At 42.2% G+C, this 21,762-nt stretch overlaps 1 protein-coding gene across 1 annotated transcript; it reads left to right on the top strand.

Moving 5' to 3' along the window:
• Window positions 1-709: 709 nt before the first annotated feature.
• LOC138953638 (uncharacterized) lies at window positions 710-21,161 on the top strand. The gene is made up of 18 exons (XM_070325512.1): window positions 710-950; window positions 1,510-1,646; window positions 5,778-5,876; window positions 6,782-6,974; window positions 7,419-7,558; window positions 7,881-7,979; window positions 8,583-8,784; window positions 9,512-9,660; window positions 9,869-9,967; window positions 10,236-10,392; window positions 10,735-10,780; window positions 10,988-11,149; window positions 11,707-11,762; window positions 17,551-17,688; window positions 18,444-18,615; window positions 19,108-19,218; window positions 19,487-19,705; window positions 20,282-21,161. Exons 1-18 carry the CDS (start codon window positions 778-780, stop codon window positions 20,495-20,497), a joined length of 2,568 nt encoding a protein of 855 aa, XP_070181613.1. The 5' UTR covers window positions 710-777; the 3' UTR covers window positions 20,498-21,161.
• The last annotated feature ends 601 nt before the right edge of the window (window positions 21,162-21,762 follow it).

Raw genomic sequence — 21,762 nt, 5'->3', positions numbered from 1 at the left:
TAGTAGTTTGCATGAATTATCTCTGTGTCCCTGTCTCTTTCTTTTTCTGTGTGTGTGTGTGTGTATGTATGTATGTATGTAGGCCTATGTATCTCTCTCTCTCACAGTTCATTTAATGACATAAGACAGAAAACCACGTCTTCGTTCTCACCCATATTTCGTTCAGCTCTCTCTCTCTCTCTCTCTCTCTCTCTCTCTCTCTCTCTCTCTCTCTCTCTCTCTCTCTCTCTCTCTCTCTCTCTCTCTCTCTCTCTCTCTCTCTCTCTCTCTCAGACTATGATATAGATCAAACATCATTTAATTCTTTCTTGATATATTTTTACCACCCCAAGGTTTCATTTCATTGTTCAAAATGTGCGAGTCAATATATATGTATGGGGCAAGCCTTTCTCTCTTGTACCTTGTTGAGCGAACCTTGAAGAGGCCTATAGCTCATTAACCCATTTTTTTCTCCAAATGTTGCATTTATTTTCTTTTCTTGTAGAACTCGACTTCTTTAAATCTGTGGGCTCCCCAGCAGCTGTTCGGCGTACCAGTCCTATCGTATGAAAAAACAAACACTAAGAGTCCTGTAAGCTCAGGTATATAAAAAAAATAAACAATAAAGATAAGCTATTGGCACATTTAAATAAACGTACTAATCTTATCTTTCTTCTTTTTTCGCTACAATACCTGCAGTGAATATGTCGTAACTAGGTCACCGAAGAACAATGCAAAGAAAGCAGGGAAGAGCAAACCGCTTGTCCGAGACAGTCTCAGTTTTCCACCTCCAGTCTAATGGCGCGTGTGTTGCTGTTGTTGACTCTGTGCGCCCTTGTGGCCCACGTTCTGGGCAATGTGCTACAGAACGGAGGGTTCGAATCTCAAAACCACTGGAACTGTTGGAACAGTCAGTGTAAACTCACCAGCGATAGACATTCAGGGCAACATGCGCTGATGATAACTGGAAGGTAAAGTGCAATTATAAAGTGGATGAACAGAGTCAGTGTATTCCACTTTTTCTGTGCAGTGTTGTGACTTAGGCTCTTTGGAATTGGGTATAGGTGCATGTTTGTTATTGGAAGCGCTCGACAAGATCATTCGTTTTTTGTTGTTCTATGTATATGTTTTTTTGATTTTTATAAAATCATTCTTTTTTTCTCATTTTTGGGTTTGTAGTCAAATCAAAAATACATTGACCGCTACTTTTTTCTCCACTGTTTCAATGGTACCACACCTTGATGTACACATTTCCACAAAGACCGGATTTTGAAGTATAAGCAATTAAAATCAAGAAATTGTACATGCACAGCATGGATTGCATGGATCTGAGGAGAGCACAAAAAAGCAAGTGTTGTGATTGTTCATTATCATCAGTGATACCACGACGAACATCGACATTCTAACTTTAGTTGTTTTAAACTAACAGAGTATTTACTATAAATCTGTGCAACCCCCCGCCCCCTCCCCCCCCCCCCCCCCCCCCTCCCCCCCCCCCCTCCCGTTTTTGTCTATTTTTGTTTTATTCAGACATGGCAGTTCTGATGGGCCTTCGCAATATCTAAGTCTAAATGCGGGTCAAACATACCACGTGACGGCCTACGTCAAGTTACTTGGCGGAAACTCGACGCAAACGGTTCAGCTTGAGCTAAACTACCAGTACCAAGGTAGTGTTATCTCTCTGTCTGTCTGTCTCTGTCTCTGTCTCTTGTCTCTCTCTCTGTCTCTTTCTCTCTCTCTCTCTCTCCTTACCTCAATCTCTCTCTCTCTCTCTCTCTCTCTCTCTCTCTCTCTCTCTCTCTCACTCTCTCTCTCTCAGATTGAGGTAGGAACATTCTTTCCTATAGAGAAGAGGAAATGCATGTATGGAGGAGTTTTACAAGGGACATTTGTCCGGCAGTAAATAAAACGTACAATTCCTCTGTCTGTCTGCCTGCCTGTCTGTCTCTCTCTCCTCCCCCCCCCCCTCTCTCTCTCTCTCTCTCTCTCTCTCTCTCTCTCTCTCTCTCTCTTTATATATATATGTATGTTTCTTACACAATTTCTGATGTTTTTTATATATATATATATATATGATTATATATAATGCATGAAGGATTTTTGTTTTTATACAAACAAATATTTCTCTTTTATGTATAATTTTTAAGCATTGCTAAAGAATCACAATGCATCTTAAAATGTCTTATTGGTTGCTTGACATGTTGATTATGGTAAATATGTAGCCTACTATAGTTAAACTTATCTTCTATTTCTTCTTGTTTGTTACCCCTCAATGGGCGAGTGCCGGATGAAAAAAAGCATGAATGCATTGCTTGTTCTGTTACCCTCGTAAAATAAATTCGATTCGATTCGATTCGATTCGATTCGATTCGATTCAATTCGATTCGATTCAATTCTGACTTTGATCTGGTAGCCGGTAGCTCTACTCCGCCCATCCCCGGCCACGTCAGATGGGTGGGAGTCGCCAGTCACATTGGGTGGGCCCCTTTGAGGCTGAGGGCCCGGCACCGTCTTTACCTGGCTGCGACCCATGAAGACGACACCATCACGTTGATTCGTTGATGACACAACCATTTGTCGAGGGTAGCGTAGGCACCCGGTCTGCTCCCCGCCTAAAAAAGGCCAGTGCCGTTCCGTCTTCGAGGGACTGCGTGGGTTTCATTTCGGAGTTTTCCTTCTCCTAGACGAGTTTCCTTCCATGGATGATGAGCCTCCTCTACCCTCGTTTTGAATTCAGAGTGGTCTTCTCTTAGGATAGCTGCCTGCAAGGAGGAGCACGCAAGTACTGCCACCTACAGAATGCAGCAAGCGGCAGATAGGCTGAACGCATGGGCAGAAGATTGGTGCGTCTCCATCAACAAGGAGAAATCCTCCACCATCCTATTCACACTGTCGCCAAAGCAGAAAGCCGGAACCATTAGGCTTGGTGGAACTCCTCTGAGAGAGGATGAAGAAGCAACGTACCTTGGTGTCACCTTTGATAGACGGCAGACCTGGAAACCACACATTGCACAGGCAGAGACGAAGGCCCGGCGCAAGCTAGCCATACTCAGGAAGCTGGCAGGTACCACCTGGGGAGCGAACGAGAAGATACTGAAGACAGTATACCAGGGAACAATCAGACCCCACCTCGAGTACGGCTCCACAGCGTGGTCAACCTCAGCCAAGACAAACCTGCAGAGCCTTGACCGTGTGCAAAACCAGGCCCTCCGACTCATCACCGGTGCAATGAAATCCACGCCCATCAAGGAAATGGAGAAGCTTACCACCATCCAACCCCTCTGTCAGAGAAGAGAAGCCAAGACTATGGTACAGGCCGAGAAGCTCAAGTGCCTACCCGACCACCCCATGAAGCACAGACTGAGCAACCTCACCAAGAACCGGCTTAAACGGAGCAGTTTTGTACACGAGAGCAAGAGACTTTCTCGACAGTACAGGGAAGTCCTTCCACAGAACACTCTACCTCTGACTCAAGAAGAAGAGGAAACCCCCAAGGCAACAGAGAAACCAGGCATCCAGATCTGCACCAGTGTTCCACATGTTACCTCAGGAGAAGATCAGAATGACACAGCTCGACAGGCACTCACCTTAGCCCTGATCGACGAACAGTACCCAAAAGAGGCGTGGATCCATGTATACACCGATGGATCAGCAACTAACGCCGTGCTCAATGGAGGTGCAGGCATTCTCATCCAGTTCCCTGGGGGACATACAGCTACATCCAGCGTTGCCACTGGCAAACACTGCACAAACTATAAAGCAGAAGCAGAAGCTCTCATGCAGGCCGCCTCCTTCGTTCAGGACTCCGCAGACCCTTGCTACCAAGTTGTCTTCCTCTCGGACGCCCTTTCAGTCCTTCAGGCCCTAGAGAACGACAAACTCCCACAGCTGGCCAAAGCATTACAGATGGTCAGACAAACCAGAAGAGTTGTCCTCCAGTGGATACCAGCACACTGTGGGATACCAGGAAATGAAAGGGCAGATGAGCTGGCAAAAGAAGGAGCCGTGGAAGACCAACCTGAAAACAGTGTCAGCTTTAGTGAGCAGAAGACAATCATCAAGGCATTGATGAGGCCAAGGACAAACAGAGATGACTACCACACAATGTCCAGAGAGCAGCAAGTCAACCTCATCAGGCTGCGTACTGGCCACAACAGGCTCAATGCTCACATGAACCGAAAGTTCAAGCTGGCGCCATCACCAACCTGTGCCTGCGGTCAAGAGGACCAAACAGCGGAACACATCTTACAGCGATGTCCCTTACTAGATGAGGAACGAAAAGAAGTGTGGCCGTCACCAACTCCCTTGCAGACCAAACTATACGGCAGTCGACAGGAGTTGGAGAAAACGACAACATTTATCACCAGTGCTGGACTGATTGTGTAACCTCTGCGAACGCCAAGAAGAAGAAGAAGAAGGATAGCTGCCTGCCAGGGTTGACGAGCCTATCCTGCCCGGCTATTTGACCCATAGCTGGAGGTTGGTTCGTGAGCACCTGGGCGTTTCCACACACCGGTGGGCCCGCATGCCGCACGTCTAGCGGCCAACCTCCTCCGAGTCCTTGTAGTCTAGCCTGGGGCCTTGCGGTACCCAGTTTACGCCTGTCGCCGCGATGGAGGCACTACATAGGGCTTGTTGTGGAGAGGTTATTGTACTGGCAGGAGAGACTGACGCATTCTGCTCTCTTTTCGCATTGTCCTAAAAAGGACAGACGGTGCTAGCCAGCGGTGAGGGCTGAAAGCGAGAAGTGACAAGTATGACGGCTTACTAGTGCCAAAACCTGGGGTTACCCATTATCACGTGATAATTACTAATTAACGCTGTCAGTTACTGTTTTCACTCGTTAGTTACTCATTTTCACGGGATAATTAGTAATTTTCACGGGAAAATAACTAATTTTTAGTTTTGGCACTAGCAATCCGTCAGGAAGTGAGCCAAAACTAAAAATTAGTAATTAACAGGGGAAAGTTAGTAATTTTCCCGGGAAAATTAGTAATTAACACGTGAAAATGGTAATTATCAAGGGAAAATTAGTAATTTGCCCTTGATAATTACAATTATGAGGTTTTGGCACTAGTAAGCCCTATGACGGCTTACTAGTGCCAAAACCTGGGGTTACCCATTATCACGTGATAAATACTAATTAACGCTGTCAATTACTGTTTTCACCTGTTAGTTACTCATTTTCACGGGAAAATTACTAACTTTTAGTTTTTGCACTAGCAATCCGTCAGGAAGTGAGCCAAAACTAAAAATTAGTAATTAACAGGTGAAAGTTAGTAATTATTCCGGGAAAATTAATAATTTTCCTGGGAAAATTAGTAATAAACACGTGAAAATGGTAATTATCAAGGGAAAATTACTAATTTTTCCTTGATAATTACAATTATGAGGTTTTGGCACTAGTAAGCCGTCATAGACAAGCACAAGACACTTCGCCAACACACTAGACACGTCACACAACCGTTTGGCAGGCGATTCGATTCAATTCAATTCAATTCAATCTCTCAATCTCTCTCATTGTGTGTGTGTGTGTGTGTGTGTGTCTGTCTGTCTGTCTGTCTGTCTGTCGGTCTGTCTGTCTGTCTGTCTGTCTGTCTGTCTGTCTCGGTCTGTGTCTTTGTCTCTTTGCCTGAACATCTGTCCTGCAGTGGGAGTATGTTTTAGGTAGGAACAATCTCAGGAAATGCATGTATGGAGGAGTTTTACAGGGAACATTTTTCCGGCAGTAATAAAAAAAAACCCATAGAACTCAGCTGCCGTTCATGAAATCAAGATGGTTGTGAATGACATTCCAGATGGTTCTCACCACTACAGCAGTGCAGCGAAGCGGGACCACGTGTCACCGTCCGACGGTTGGGTGCAACTTTCTGGATACTTTCGCTTCCCTGACGCCAGTAAGTTGACCGATGCAATCCCCCTTGCTTGCCAGAAAAAAAAATGTGTATAGCAAAGTATGTTTCTTATACGTATTGTGGCAGTCGGGGAATCAAGACATCACAAAGATCAAATAACGTCAGGTCTTCCTATGGAGGTAGTCGTGTAATAAAGGTAAATTTAAAGACCTTTTGACAAACGGTTTTGAGAAGCAAAGTCTTTAAGGGTGTCTTTAAAAAGTGGAGGTCCTTTAATGCGATGTCGTTTGAAAATGAAAGAAATAAGTAATAAGACCAACCATATTGTTCCTAATGGTATTTTGTGATAAAGACATGTTGACGGGGACTATGTTAGTAAGACTTATTTATACCTACGAAATAAAAAAAAATAAAAAAACTCAGAAAGGAAATGTTAGTTCCTTATTTTGAAACAGAATAGAAAGGAACACCGATTTACAACTAATTTACTCTTGCATTCAGCTTTGATCATTGATGAAACCCACACGTTTGGCGTTTACTTGAACTTAAAATTGCAACAGAAACCTATGCGCGGTCACAGCCATTCCAAGACATTGGACCATATTTTTGACCCTCCACCACGAAATGAGTCGCATGTCACCTTTGCATAATTTTCATATTTTTACATTTTCCTAAAGAGTTTTTTATGCTCTATCCAGTGGTGAAAACCGTTTTAGAAAAGAGCGAAAACTGTTAGAGTTATAAGCCTGTGACTAAGGTGACCCTCACGCTGTTACCAGACACTCCCTGGGCTTATATTGAGCCTAGCGCAGAACCGCGCGAGGTGACATGCGATTCATTTCGTGGTGGAGGGTCACATTTTTAATGGTTCCTATCACATTTTACAAGCTGTGCAATTGTTACTCATAAGGATGGTTGAAAAACAAAGTCTTCTCTGTTCATAATAGATATCAAGAGCACGATGCTGTACTTCCAAGGACCCGATAAGTCCATCGATTTTGCTGTGGACGACGCCTCCTTGGAGGCTGTGGTCGTTCGCAACGGGGAGATGGAGTCTATGTCTGACTGGGACTGCTACAACAGTCAGTGCTCACTCACGTCCTCTGGACACTCGGGACACGGCATCAAAATTACTCACAGGTGATGAACAAGTTACAGCCATGAAATGATAATAAGTAAGAAAGGTTAAATTATTGGAACACCCTAATTGAGGACAAAACCAAACTTTCACAAGAACTTCGACCTATCGGCCTTAAAAGTGGACACAACAGACAACAATAAATTATGCTGTGACTTAGCTCAGAATGTGACTGGGATGAATCCAAGATGGTCGAAGCAATGACAAAAGCAATGACCATGAAATAATTTTGATCGGCATGCGGGTCATCATTTTATTGCACGAACATGAGGGTTTGTAGTATGTTTTATTCAAGTGTTATTTTCTCGGAACATTATACGAGTATATATCGAGATATTACTCGTATATCGGCTTCGCGTTTTAGTGTAAGCACATATACCTTTGTGTTTTAACTTTGGTTTATTGTCACTTAGTCGACTTATTCTGTATTTGTTATGTTTTGGCAGACAGCATTCGTCAGACGGGCCATCACAATTTATTCATCTGACCTCGGGTCATACGTACCACGTGACTGCATACATCAAACTGCTGTCTGGTCCATCGTCGCAGAATGCACAGCTAGAACTAGACTATGTTTTATACCAGGGTACGTCTGTATGCACTCGACTTTATGCGCGTGCGCGCATGTATGTGTGCAATCAGTTGTTGGTACGTGTATGTTAGTTTGTGTGTGTGTGTGTGTGTGTGTGTGTGTGTGTGTGTGTGTGTGTGTGTGTGTGTGTGTGTGTGTGTGCCTGCGTGCGTGCGCGCGCGCACTTGTATGTGTTATTATATTTACTATGGTCGTTGTTATTTCTGTTGTAGTTTTCGTGGAAGGTCTTGCTCCTTATGATGTGGATCGACTACAATGTACAACTTGACTCAGCCATTGCCTTCAAAAGCTGTGTATGTGTGTGTTTCACGTGCAGACAAGAGTCACCACTACCAGACCGCCGCTTCACCACGCACACTGTCGGTGTCTGATGGATGGGTGCAGCTCTCTGGTACCTTTGGTGTCCCCAAAGCAAGCAAGTCACTGTTGGTGTACTTCCCGTGGATATCCTCTGACCAAGATAGTGACGATGATTGTGTGTTGCAAAATGTTCCATGCATATTCTCGGGAATTGTTGTGACAGGGGGGGCTACCGCTCCTTTCACAGCAGACTCTGCACCCGAGTTGTTGGCCTTTAAAGTCAACACCTGTGGATTGTAGAGTTCTGTTTGTGATGGGGTCTGGTGGTTTCCGATTGTCTGTATGTTCATGGAAACCTTCGGGTTTGCATAACAGTTTTTATAGGGCTAAGAAATTAGCCCTAACATTTTCAATCCTGTTTGATTGCACTTCGCTTCCCGAGGTGATCGTAGTGTTTCGGCACACGGTTACATTGTTTTCAAGTGGACAACCCGACATTGTTGCGGACAATACTGTAAGAAGGTGCCCAAGTCTGGTGTAGTCGTCTTGGAGTCACACTGATATCTCGGTGTATATTTTCCTTTTCCTATGGAAAACACACAAACTATTTTTAGAATGGCACCGAAGCTCGCATTTTTTCATGATCCGCGAACTATCGGTGAATATTTAATAATTCCAATAAGAATCGGCGTGTAACCTGCACACATCTTTCCTGTAGATATATCATCGGCCAGGTTGTACTTCCAAGGACCTGACTCCTCCGTGGACTTTGCTGTGGATGACGTGGTCATCCTGGAGGACTTTGTGCGTAACGGAGGCATGGAATCTGGCCTGTCTGGCTGGGATTGCTACAACAGCCACTGCACTATCACCACCTCCGGCGCTCACTCTGGGAAAAACGCGATCAACATTCATGGCAGGTGAGAATACAGGACTCTTGAGAAATAGGGAGGGTACCCAAAAAGAGCATTGTGAGTTCAGTGTAGGTAGGGTTGATCCTAAGTCTGGCCTGTCTGGCTGGGATTGCTACAATAGTCCTTGCTCTATCATGACATCTGGGGCTCACTCTGGGAAAAAACCGCCATTAACATCCATGGCAGGTGAGAATACAGGACTATTGAGAAATAGGGAGTGTACCCAAAAAGAGCATTGTGAGTTCAGTAGGCAGGGTTGGTCTCGAGTCGTGACTGACTGGCAGGGGCTGCCGTAACAGCCACTGCTGAATGATCAGGTCCGGGGCTCACTCTGGGAAAAATGCCATTATTCTTCATGACAGGTAAGGATGAATCATAACAGACAGAGAGCTGATGACAAGAAAGGAAATAACGAAGGAAAGTAAGCACTCCAAATGCAGACAAGAAGTAAGTGCAGTGCGGAACCAACATCCTGGCACCTGGGAGAAAAAGAAAAGGGACTGTTCTCACTCACTGTTGTCTATTTTCATAGCAGTTACTGCCATGGGTTATTTGATTTCTGAAGTAAGCATGAGTTGATTTTTGTACAAATTGAATCAACGTTTGTGCATTATTTTTCGACAGATTTGTTTTTAAATGTCACATGACATTTTTGATTTCGTTTCTTTAAAAATGCCGACAATCGAAATGTTATTTTCTGGTAATAAAATTGACGTTTTGCATCCGGTTGCAGACAGCACACGTCAGACGGACCTTCTCAGTGGATCCATCTAACACGAGGCGTGTCATACCGCGCTAGTGGCTACGTCAGACTGGAGAATGACGTAGCTGGTGACGCTGACGGGCAGTGGGTGGCCATGAAAATACACTACAAGTTATCGGGTGAGTAATGATGATGATGATGATGATGATTATGATGATGGTGGTAATGATGATGATGATGATGATGATGATGATGATGATGATGATGATGATGATGATGATGATGGTAATGATGATGATGGTGATGGTGATGGTGATGACGACTTTGGTGTGTGTGTGTGTGTGTGTGTGTTTTGTTCATATGTCTCGTGTACTTGTGTGTTGCTAGGAAATCAAGACAACTACCAGACGATGTCAGAAGTAAGCCACTTGCGGAAATCCGACGGCTGGGTCCATCTTACTGGCATATTTGCTGTGCCTAACAAAGGTAGGTATCATATCGAATATTCTGACTTCATTCAGCTTTCTAAAGGGGTCGGGGGTGAGATGGAGAGAGTGTTTATGAGTTTAAGACTGAATAAAGTTGTGATTTTATTGAGCTAATTAGGATGCATATACTTTATGCGCAAAGGACATTTTTGTCCGCCGTAAATTGATGATGGATAATGATTGCTTGACGCACAAGATTTGCAGATTGATTGATTGATTGATTGATTGATTGATCAACGTTTTTGGACACATTTGTTCTTGAACAGACATAGAGTCAGCGTTCCTATACTACGAGGGACCAGCAACGTCAGTCAGATTTTCAGTGGATGACACTTCCATCACAGAGATTCCCAATTCAGAGTCCTGGCAGGCTACCACAGACAATGTTATTAACACGCTCCGCAAGAGCGACATTAACATCCAGTAAGAAAGTTACTTTTACACACTGAGGTAACCGGTTGGTCACTCTTGAATAGTGTTGGATAGTTGATTATTATTTTCTTTCGTTTTTTTGTGTGAGGTTTTATGAACAGAATGGGTATTGCTGAATATTTGCACACACACTACTCATCAGGGAAACACAACTATTGCAATATAGCATTTAGTCTTGAGAATATTATTGTTTCATTATTGAACTAAATGGCCTGATTGATATTTTGTTAATGCTGTTTCCCATTGTCAAAAAGGGACTGATTGTGAATTGTTTGATGTTGTGTATCAGTCTCATAAGGGCCTGATCATGATTTGTTTGATGATGTTTTCCAGCGTGACAACGACTCACGGAGTCAGCAAGGACGATGTGTATATTCACGTAAGTGTTGCAACGTATTCGTTGTGGAAAGGCACGAGCACAAAGGTTTGAAGCAATAATTTTGTTCTACAAAACTACTGACATGCATATTCATATGTCAAGGAGAACTTTTTCTATAAAAGAAGCCTCCAAATAAACATTACAAAAAGACTCCATACTCGAAAGTACTTACGATTTCTTACTCTAACTTGGCTGATTACTGTACAGGTGCTACAGACAAAGAAGTCCTTCCCATTCGGAACAGCCGTCAGTGCAGGCAGGTACAACGAGGACGCTGCAGGGGGGAAGTACCGGGACTTCATCCACACACACTTCAACTGGGCCGTGCCTGAATCCTCCCTCAAATGGTGGGGTCTGGAACCACAGAAGGTAATAGTTTTTCTTACCCCCGCCTTCATCTCCGTTCTTTTCTTTCTGTTACTGCTTCTGTTCTTATCTCGCATCATTCTCGTCATTATCCCCCTCGCTGTCGTCGTTGTCGACATCTACGTTGTGACTATGGCTCATTCTCCTTGTTCTGATCTTTCTGTTACTGCTTCTGTTCTTATCTTGGTCGTAACAATCGGCATCATTCTCGTCATTATCCCCATCGCTGTCGTCGTTGTCGACAGCTACGTTGTGACTATGGCTTCGTCGACATTTTCGTCAGCATCCGTAGCAGCAGCGGCAGCAAGAGCACCAGCAGATACAACGTCGTCGTCTTTTTCAACTTCAAAATGAATTGAGTTTAAAGATTTTTCAGTCTGTCCGAGTACATATCCAAAGTAACTGTTCAGAAATCAGTCTCTATGTTAAAAAGTACAAAAAGATTGCATCTCCTCCTTCCCAGGGCAACCAACCGCTCCTCTGCACGCCGATGTACATAACGTAATAAGAAAGCCATCCTTCATCTATTTCTGTGTTCTTTATTTCATTTTCATTTTCAGGGACAGCTCAACTTCAAGAGGCCGCTTGACATGATCAACGGCGTAAAGAAACACGGGTGGGTGGCGAACGATTTCCTTATTTTAGTGTTTAAAGGCCAACATCCACAAGAATTTTTCTCCTGGAGCGACCTAAACTTGAACCCGTCGCTATTCTTGCATGTCTGTTTACTTCGTGTTGCACGCAAAAATTGAGCGACTTCCTTGCCGCGTGGATTGACGAAGCTGTTTTATTCTCGTGACTGAAAACACTGCAGTGCGTGCAGTTTTATTCTGTGGGTTCGACAGATTGACTAAATGTTGTAATTTCGCTTTCACGAATCAGGAACCGACAAGGAATAAGATGAAAGTGTTTTTAAATTGATTTCGACAATTTAATTTTGATAATAATTTTTATATTTTTAATTTTTAGAGCTTGTTTTTAATCCAAATATAACATATTTATATGTTTTTGGAATCAGAAAATGATGGAGAATAAGAAGAACGTAAATTTGAATCGTTTTATATAAAAAAACTTTTTTTTCAATTTTCAGATTTTTAATGACCAAAGTGTGTGTGTGTGTGTGTGTGTGTGTGTGTGTGTGTGTGTGTGTGTGTGTGTGTGTGTGTGTGTGTGTGTGTGTGCGCGTGTGTGTAGAGCGATTCAGACCAAACTACTGGACCGATCTTTATGAATTTTTCCATGATAGTTCCTGGGATTGATATCCCCGAATGTTTTTTCTTTTTTTTGAGAAATGTCTTTGATGACGTCATATCCGGCTTTTCGTGAAAGTTGAGGCGGCACTGTCACGCTCTCATTTTTCAACCAAATTGGTTGAAATTTTAGTCAAGTAATCTTCGACGAAGCCCGGACTTCGGTATTGCATTTCAGCTTGGTGGCTTAAAAATTAATTAATGACATTGGTCATTAAAAATCTGAAAATTGTAAAAAAAATATTTTTTTTATAAAAACGATTCAAATTTACGTTCATCTTATTCTCCATCATTTTCTGATTCCAAAAACATATAAATATGTTATATTTGGATTAAAAACAAGCTCTGAAAATTAAAAATATAAAAATTATGATCAAAATTAAATGTTCGAAATCAATTTAAAAACACTTTCATCTTATTCCCTGTCGGTTCCTGATTCCAAAAACATATAGACATGATATGTTTGGATTAAAAACACGCTCAGAAAGTTAAAACGAAGAGAGGTACAGAGAGGCGAAAACGTCATAAATTGATATTATTTCACAAGATCGTTCACCGCAAGGTGCCAAACTACTTATTAGCGATATTGCCACCATTGATATCAACTAATAACCCATATCACCGGCGCAGACCTCTAGACAGGAAAGTTCCATCGTTTAAAACTGAATTATATAGAAACTCATTTCTCCCATCTACTACACAACTCTGGAATTCTTTACCAGACTATATAAAACTTAGTGATTCCCTAAGTGAATTTAAGCACTTTCTGTCAAAAACGATTTAAGTCCGCCGTGTTATTTTTATTCTGGAGATCGCATGTCACAAATAATTCACTGTAAGCTCAGGTTATATATAAGTGATCTCAATAACGATCTAGTGAGACGTCACGTTGCTACAGATGCATCTTGTGACTGTGGATTCCCGTCCGAATCCGTACAACACTTCATATTCGATTGTCCAAATTATCGCGAAGCACGTCAAGAAACTATACATACCCTCCCTAATCACACAATTCACCTCCCCCACCTTTTAAACGGAGACAGACAGTATTCTTTAGATTTGAACAGGAAAATTTTTTCCACCGTACACTCGTTCATTGAACGTTCTGGCCGCTTTGGGCAAGTCAGAATAAATGCTCTACAAACCGGACAACAACTTTAACTTCTGCACATCTCCTACCCATCCCTCTTCTTTTATTCATCTTCTTTCCCTCCTTCCTTCCTTTACTGTCTTTCTTTATAATCTTTATAATCATTATGCAACGTTCATTACGTTATTAATAGATTTGGTTTATTGAGACAAATTTTTCACCCGTTACCGCCTTATGTTGTACTGTCATGCAGGAACACCACTATAAGCTTCTAGCTTGTTGCTGTTTCTGTGAACTTTGTATACATGTCATGATTGTAACCCTTGTTAAAATAAACTTATGTTTAAACCAAGTACAGAAAAGCGTGCTATGCAGCACAGCGCAACCACTACCGCGCTCTTCTTGTCAATTTCACTGCCTTTGCCGTGAGCGGTGGACTGACGATGCTACGAGTGTACGGTCTTGCTGCGTCAGCCGGTCAGGGCGGGACTACCGGGGGGGGGGTTATGGGGGTTGCGCAACCCCCCACCCCCCTAGCCTAAACATGTACCTCACTTATTTAAAACATTGTTTATTATTGTTTATTTTATGCCGTTTCATGCAAGGAGCGACCATTTTCTTATCTAAGAATATGACCTACCCATCAGCTTCAGGGGGCTTTGCCCCCTGATCCCCACAAGGGGCTCTGCCCCTTGACCCCGCCAGGGGGAACATCCCCCTGGACCACCACTGGCAACCCACCCCCCCTCCTCTTAGCCTAGTCCGGCCCTGTGCGTTGCATTGCGTTCAGTTTCATTCTGTGAGTTCGACAGCTACTTGACTAAATGTTGTATTTTCGCCTTACGCGACTTGTTCTTTTGTACATTCTCAGCAGAATTCTTTTAGTTCAACCCAATGTACTGCCCAGATAACATCTTGTTTACTGTCGGCGTTGTTTTCATGCATTGTACCACGTTCTATGATGTTTTGGATACATAAATAACAAGTCGCGTGAAGCGAAATTATAAACAAGTCGCGTAAGGCGAAAATACAACATTTAGTCAAGTAGCTGTCGAACTCACAGAATGAAACTGAACGCAATGCAACGCAGCAAGACCGTATACTCGTAGCATCGTCAGTCACCCGCTCACGGCAAAGACAGTGAAATTGACAAGAAGAGCGGGGTAGCAGTTGCGCTCAGAAGGATAGCACGCTTTTCTGTACCTCTCTTTGTTTTAACTTTCTGAGCGTGTTTTTAATCCAAACATATCATATCTATATGTTTTTGGAATCAGGAACCGACAAGGAATAAGATGAAAGTGTTTTTAAATTAATTTCGAAAATTTAATTTTGATAATAATCTTTATATATTTAATTTTCAGAGCTTGTTTTTAATCCAAATATAACATATTTATATGTTTTTGGAATCAGCAAATGATGGAGAATAAGATGAACGTAAATGTGGATCGTTTTAGAAAAAAATGATTTTTTTTACAATTTTCAGATTTTTAGTGACCAAAGTCCTTAATTAATTTTTAAGCCACCAAGCTGAAATGCAATACCAAACCCCGGCCTTCGTCGACGATTGCTTGGCCAAAATTTCAACCAATTTGGTTGAAAAATGAGAGCGTGACAGTGCCGCCTCAACTTTCACGAAAAGCCGGATATGACGTCACCAAAGACATTTATCAAAAAAATGAAAAAAAGTATGGGAATATCATACCCAGGAACTCTCATGTCAAATTTCATAAAGATCGGTCCAGTAGTTTAGTCTGAATCGCTCTACACACACACACACGCACAGACACACACACACACACACACACACACACACATACACCACGACCCTCGTCTCGATTCCCCCCTCTACGTTAAAACATTTAGTCAAAACTTGACTAAATGTAAAAACGCTGGCACTGGACCCGAGTACTCTTCAGACTGGCTCGCTCCCCCACTATGAAAGTTTTTGTCTTGTGCACGTGGATTTAAAAAAAAAAAATTATTTTACACAATTAAAAAAATTATTAGAGTAAATAAAACATTAAAACGTTCATAATAAACAATAGTAAACAAGAATTAAAAAAAAACAAAAAAAAAACATAGACCACACATGCCGGGAATCGAACCCGGATCACTTTGGCCATAGGCGGACGTGCTACGACAACTTTACTAGAGTTGTGCGCCTTGAATCACTGTGTCCCTGTCGCTCTCTCTCGTGCTCTCTGTCTCTCTTTCAGTCTCACCGAGATCAAACACTGCATTGTTTGTTTCTTTGCCGAGACCAAATCCCCACCCGCTGCTGCGCTGGCTGGCTTGCAAATCGTCTCGCATGCGATACGCATGCTTTTCTCGTGATCGGCGGTTCTTTTTGGCGAACTGCCTCGGGTTCAAGTTTAGGTCGCTCCAGGAGAAAAATTCTTGTGGATGTTGGCCTTTAAGTTTTGCTTACGATTATAGATTGATGAAATAATCAAATTATCCAAAAACACTAAAAAAAAAAAAGATGAATGGTAAACAAGCAACAAAACAACAAACAAGCCAGCAAACAGCTCACAGGCGACACCGCCACAAAGAAAGACAATTCCAAGCCACGGTCTCCTTATAATTATATACGTTGGAAGCTGAAGACGCTCACCATTTCAATAACATGAGTGTGAACCCTGTGGATTGTAGGAAATCAAATCCGGAAGCTATCAATTGAAAGTTCCGCTGCTGCAAGGGGCGAAAAAAGACACAACGAAACAAAACTAAACTCGGCGTACATGAAAAAGGTCTTGTTTGTAAAGACTTGCTAATTTTACACAGCGTTTAAACTGGAATATCTGAACGTTTCAGCATGCAACTATCCCTGATGTGTGCTGCAATAATTACGAACCCCAAATCAAACAGTGTATTTCGTACGGCAGTGTGAATCATTTGTTTGTATTGGTCTAGTAAAATGTGCTTTTAATAACTGGTGCATCGAAAGTGACATAATACTATATTTTTGGCATGTTTACCTGTGTACAAGAACATAATAACAAAAACAAAACAATAAACAAGTCGCGTAAGGCGAAAATACAATATTTAGTCAAGTAGCTGTCGAACTCACAGAATGAAACTGAACGCAATGCCATTTTTCAGCAAGACCGTATACTCGTAGCATCGTCAGTCCACCGCTCATGGCAAAGGCAGTGAAATTGACAAGAAGAGCGGGGTAGTAGTTGCGCTAAGAAGGATAGCACGCTTTTCTGTACCTCTCTTTGTTTTAACTTTCTGAGCGTGTTTTTAATCCAAACATATCATATCTATATGTTTTTGGAATCAGGAACCGACAAGGAATAAGATGAAAGTATTTTTAAATTGATTTCGACAATTTAATTTTGATAATAATTTTTATATATTTAATTTTCAGAGCTTGTTTTTAATCCGAATATAACATATTTATATGTTTTTGGAATCAGCAAATGTTGGAGAATAAGATAAACGTAAATTTGGATCGTTTTATACATTTTTATTTTTTTTTACAATTTTCAGATTTTTAATGACCAAAGTCATTAATTAATTTTTAAGCCACCACGCTGAAATGCAATACCGAAGTCCGGGCTTCGTCGAAGATTACTTGACCAAAATTTCAACCAATTTGGTTGAAAAATGAGGGCGTGACAGTGCCGCCTCAACTTTCACGAAAAGCCGGATATGACGTCATCAAAGACATTTATCAAAAAAATGAAAAAAATGTTCGGGGATTTCATACCCAGGAACTCTCATGTCAAATTTCATAAAGATCGGTCCAGTAGTTTAGTCTGAATCGCTCTACACACACACACACACAGACACACACACACACGCACATACACCACGACCCTCGTTTCGATTCCCCCTCGATGTTAAAATATTTAGTCAAAACTTGACTAAATATAAAAAAAATTTAAAAAAATAACAAGATGCAAACAATAACAAAACACCAACAGCACACTGTATAAATTAGAAAAAGTACAGTACAACTTCAAAAGGAAATATAAGTAATATGGTGGGTATGTGGGACAGGGGGGGGGGAGCATTGTACTCGTACAGTAACAGGTCTATCGTCATGTGTTTGACAGACTGAAAGTGCGTGGTCACCACATGACATCCTCTTCCAAGGGCGCCATACCGGACTGGGCCAACGCCCTACCCCCTGACCAGCTGCGTCAGGCCATTCTTGATCACGTGCAGCAGGTCCTCGGTCAAACGCATGGACTGTGAGTGGTTAAGCTGCCACAATGGACCCTCTCCTACCCCCCCTTAAAAGACACCCTTCCACCCCCACCCCCATTATCAACACCCTTATATTTCATCTTCTTCTGCGTTCGTGGGCTGCAACTCCCACATGCACTAATTGTGTTATTTGTGTACGAGTGGGCTATAACGCGAATGACCGTTTTTCCCCGCCGTTCAGGCAGTCATACTCCGTTTCAGGACAGAATGATATCTCTGTAAAAGCGATAAGCGTAACTTTCCACAATGCAGTAACTGTTTGTGTTCGTTCGTTCATTCAGATCAAAGACAAGTATCTTGACGATTGTTTCCATCAGCTGATGTGACCTTACTGAGACATCCCAAACTAAACGGTGTTTTTTCTTTTACAGTAAGCAAACGTAAGAGGATAGCGTGAACAAGGAGGCATGTAACTTTGTTCTTAAGAGCACGCCTATAATCTTTGTTTGTTGTGCCCCATTTCCAACAATTACATGTATGCGGCTGTGTACTCAATCCTTTAACCTACACACACGCACGCACGCACGCACACACGCACGCACGCGCACGCACATACACACAAACACACACACACACACACACACACACACACACACACACACACACACACACACACAAACGAAAGATTGAGAAATAAAAGGGTGTGAATGGATGTCTGTGGAAGGAGATAAACATAACAATGATCATTTGTAGTTTCCACTTTTATCATAAATTCACTGTTGATGATTTATTCCCACAGCCTGGAACACTGGGACGTGAGCAATGAGAACCTGCATTATCACTGGATAGAGGACCAGCTCCACGAGCAGAACTTTACCTTCGAGCTGTTCAAGATGATCCACAAGGCAGAGCCCAACATCAAGCTCTTCCTCAATGACTTCAACGTTGTCGTGTGGCCCATTTCCACTGCCGTAAGCTATTTACTTTGACGCCTCGATCTGCACTCACGTTTATCTTGAATAAAATCGACCTGCGACAAAGTCTTTAGAAGCATGCTCTGGTTTTGTTAGAAGATATAGGATATACTTATAAACCGAAAGATTATATGTTGATAACACCTTAATGCTTCACCCCCCCACCCCCCCCCCCCTCCCTCCCAAGAAAAAGAAAAAGAATAGAAAAAGAAAGAAACGGAGACCTTACCTCCTCATTCGCCCGCCCTACCCCCCTAATACCCCCCCCCCCCCCCCCCACCCCCTCCGCTCCAAATCGCCCCAAGCTCGTTGTCTCATTCTCTTCCAACACGCCTACAAAATGCTGTTCTAAAAATGTAAGATTATAAACACAACAATATGAGAGACTCATTCCAGTTAGTGTAAGAAACTGCAAAAGGTATAAGCAGTTTATGTGTCCCCTCTTTTTTGACCATAAAAAGATGTCTCAAAACATGAATCTTGTTGCAGGATTATGCCCGACAAGGTCAAAAGTTCAAGGCCGCCAACATTGGGTTCGGTGCCATGGGAGCACAGTGTCACTTTGGGGTTGACGAAGAACCAGATCCCAACGTGATCAAGGTACAGTTATTTTCAAAATAAGGCAGAATCTATAGCATCGCATTTGTTTTGTCTCGAGACGTTCAAAAGGAAGTAAGTTGTGAAGAGTTAAGCAAATTTAATGGACATTCTAACTTTCTGTATCAGTCTAAGCCTTCAAGCATTCATACGATTTTCTTTTTTCTTATCGACACAGAGACTTTGCATACCTTAGCCTTTTGATATTACTTTTCACATAGACTCTATAAACACACACACTAGCTCGTAAAATTGACTGTTATTTCACTAGCAACGGTTGGACACTCTGGCCAAGGTAGACGTTCCTATCTGGATCACAGAGCTGGACTGTCCGATTTGGGACGACAACAAGAGAGCGGATTTCTACGAGAAAGCCCTGAGAGCGTTCTACGGCCACCCTGCAGTGGAGGGCATTTTGTTCTGGGGATTCTGGGATCACGCTCATTGGCTTGGCGGCCATGCTGCTTTAGCCAAGGGAGACAACGTAGAGGTAAAGAGGAATACTTTTAATAGTCAGGAGTATGGTGTGGTTCGTCTCACCAATGTAACGATGATATATTTGTACAGAGTAACGTCCCTTCAACCTATGTGGCTCACTGATCTGAAAATAATGGATAGCGCACAGCCAATGAAACAACGTAGCCAGAGTGCCGCCATCTTACTGCACCGTACCACACTGACAAATAGGTCGAAGGGAAATAATCGTAGTTTCGAGAGTTGACAGCAGTCTTCTTTCGCTGCATCGAACGGTGTCCCAAGATGGCGGATCCGGTGGTGTCAATGTTTTGATAGCCAATAAGAAGGGACGCGCTATCCATATATTTAGATCAGTGATGTGGCTACGCATGACCGATTCAGTTGTGGGCTCCGTTCTCAGTTTACATTGTGGTCTCCGTGTTTGAAACTCTTTACATTTAGCTCTATCACAATCAAATGAAGAAGGTTCTAACAATCTCATGTATAATTCACACTTGTTCCTTCAAATCTTATCTGATATAGATTAGTCAAGCCCATAGAACACTTATATGAACTAAGTTACTTTGCACTTCCCTTTTTGATCCAAAAGCTGACCCCAGCGGGACATCGCGTGCTTGACCTACTTGAGAACCAGTGGATGACGGACGAGACGCACGTGCTGTCCAAGTCCGGAGATCAATTCACTGTACGCGGTTTTCATGGTGACTACGAGATCCACGTCAACTACAACGGCCGAGAGCTGACCAACCTGAAGAAAACGTTCACTTTGGGAAAGAGCACGGCTTACATCAACATTAGTGTGTAAACGTAATGATGACGTCATTATGATCTCATGTGTCAAGGGTATTGTGCAAACTTGACGTTCAGGTCATGATCTCATAGTTCAATACATTTCATGCAGTCACATCCGCGCCATTTTCTTAGGTATAATTGCTTTGATATAATTATTTTGCCAATATATATTGGTCTATAAGAGTGATTTGTGCTGATATGAACTAGCTGTATTGCATTGATGTTTTTTTCTTTCTTTTTTTCTTTTTTGCCTCAGTTGCATGCAGTCCGCTTCAAGCTGAAAAATAAATGAAAAGAATGAAACCCTAATTTTTTTTTTTCTTTCTTTTTTTTCCTTTTTTCTTTCTTTCTCTCTACAGCTGAGCGTCCTTCTTCATTGGCGTTTTATAAATTTATCAATTGTGTGTGGTTTTCTACAATGGACAAAATCTTGCATCTTTAATGTTGGTTATTGTCTTACATATGTCTGTGTTTGGGTTGACTTAGGTGTTGTTTGTGGCGGTGTCATAATGGAGTTAACATAGTAACAATCACAATAAGTAAGAGGAAAAGCAAATTGTAAGCGTGCTAAAGTTTTCTTAGTAACAGTTCTCTTTTCATACAAGTGGTGTTTAGTGTGATTGCTGCATTGATGTTGACTATTATCTCATTCTTGTGTGCATAAAATCCGAACATTACAGCTCGTGTGTGTGTGTGTGTGTGTGTGTGTGTGTGTGTGTGTGTGTGTGTGTATGCGCGCGCGTACACGCGTGCCTGCAAGTATGCGAGCGCCGTTTCTGTCTGTCTGTTTGTATTCAAAATGCTAATAACTTATTTTCCACGGGTTATTTCCACATCTTTTCGACTGCTTCTCCTGCTTATTGTTGCTGTCGTGTTCTCATAAATATGTAATAAATTGTATAATCTTGCGACCGGCATTTTAAAGCAGTCTGCACTGAATTCTCCAATGTTCTTTTTGCTAGTCAGTTACGCGGTTAAGCAAAAAGGAATATAATGTTCGAATGAACACGGCTTTGACCTATTTAGATGATAAAAAAGTAAATTTTAACTTGGTCTGTTCTGATATCGCGGTACTCTGTTTATATTCTTGTATTGTGTACTTGCCCTAAATGCCAGCACCACACAAACAGATAACAAGTAGACTCATTTTTGTCAAAACATATCTATCCAAATGTACAGAACAAAATCGGCGCCACGTATTATTTTCTGCTAATTTGTTGATGTGCACAAAACACACAAGCAGGTTTCGCAATGCAAAGCGTTCTCTTGAGAAAACAG

This window comes from Littorina saxatilis, linkage group LG17 (assembly GCF_037325665.1).
Source record: "Littorina saxatilis isolate snail1 linkage group LG17, US_GU_Lsax_2.0, whole genome shotgun sequence".
Classification (NCBI taxonomy): domain Eukaryota; kingdom Metazoa; phylum Mollusca; class Gastropoda; order Littorinimorpha; family Littorinidae; genus Littorina; species Littorina saxatilis.
This window is presented reverse-complemented; position numbering and strand designations above follow the sequence as displayed.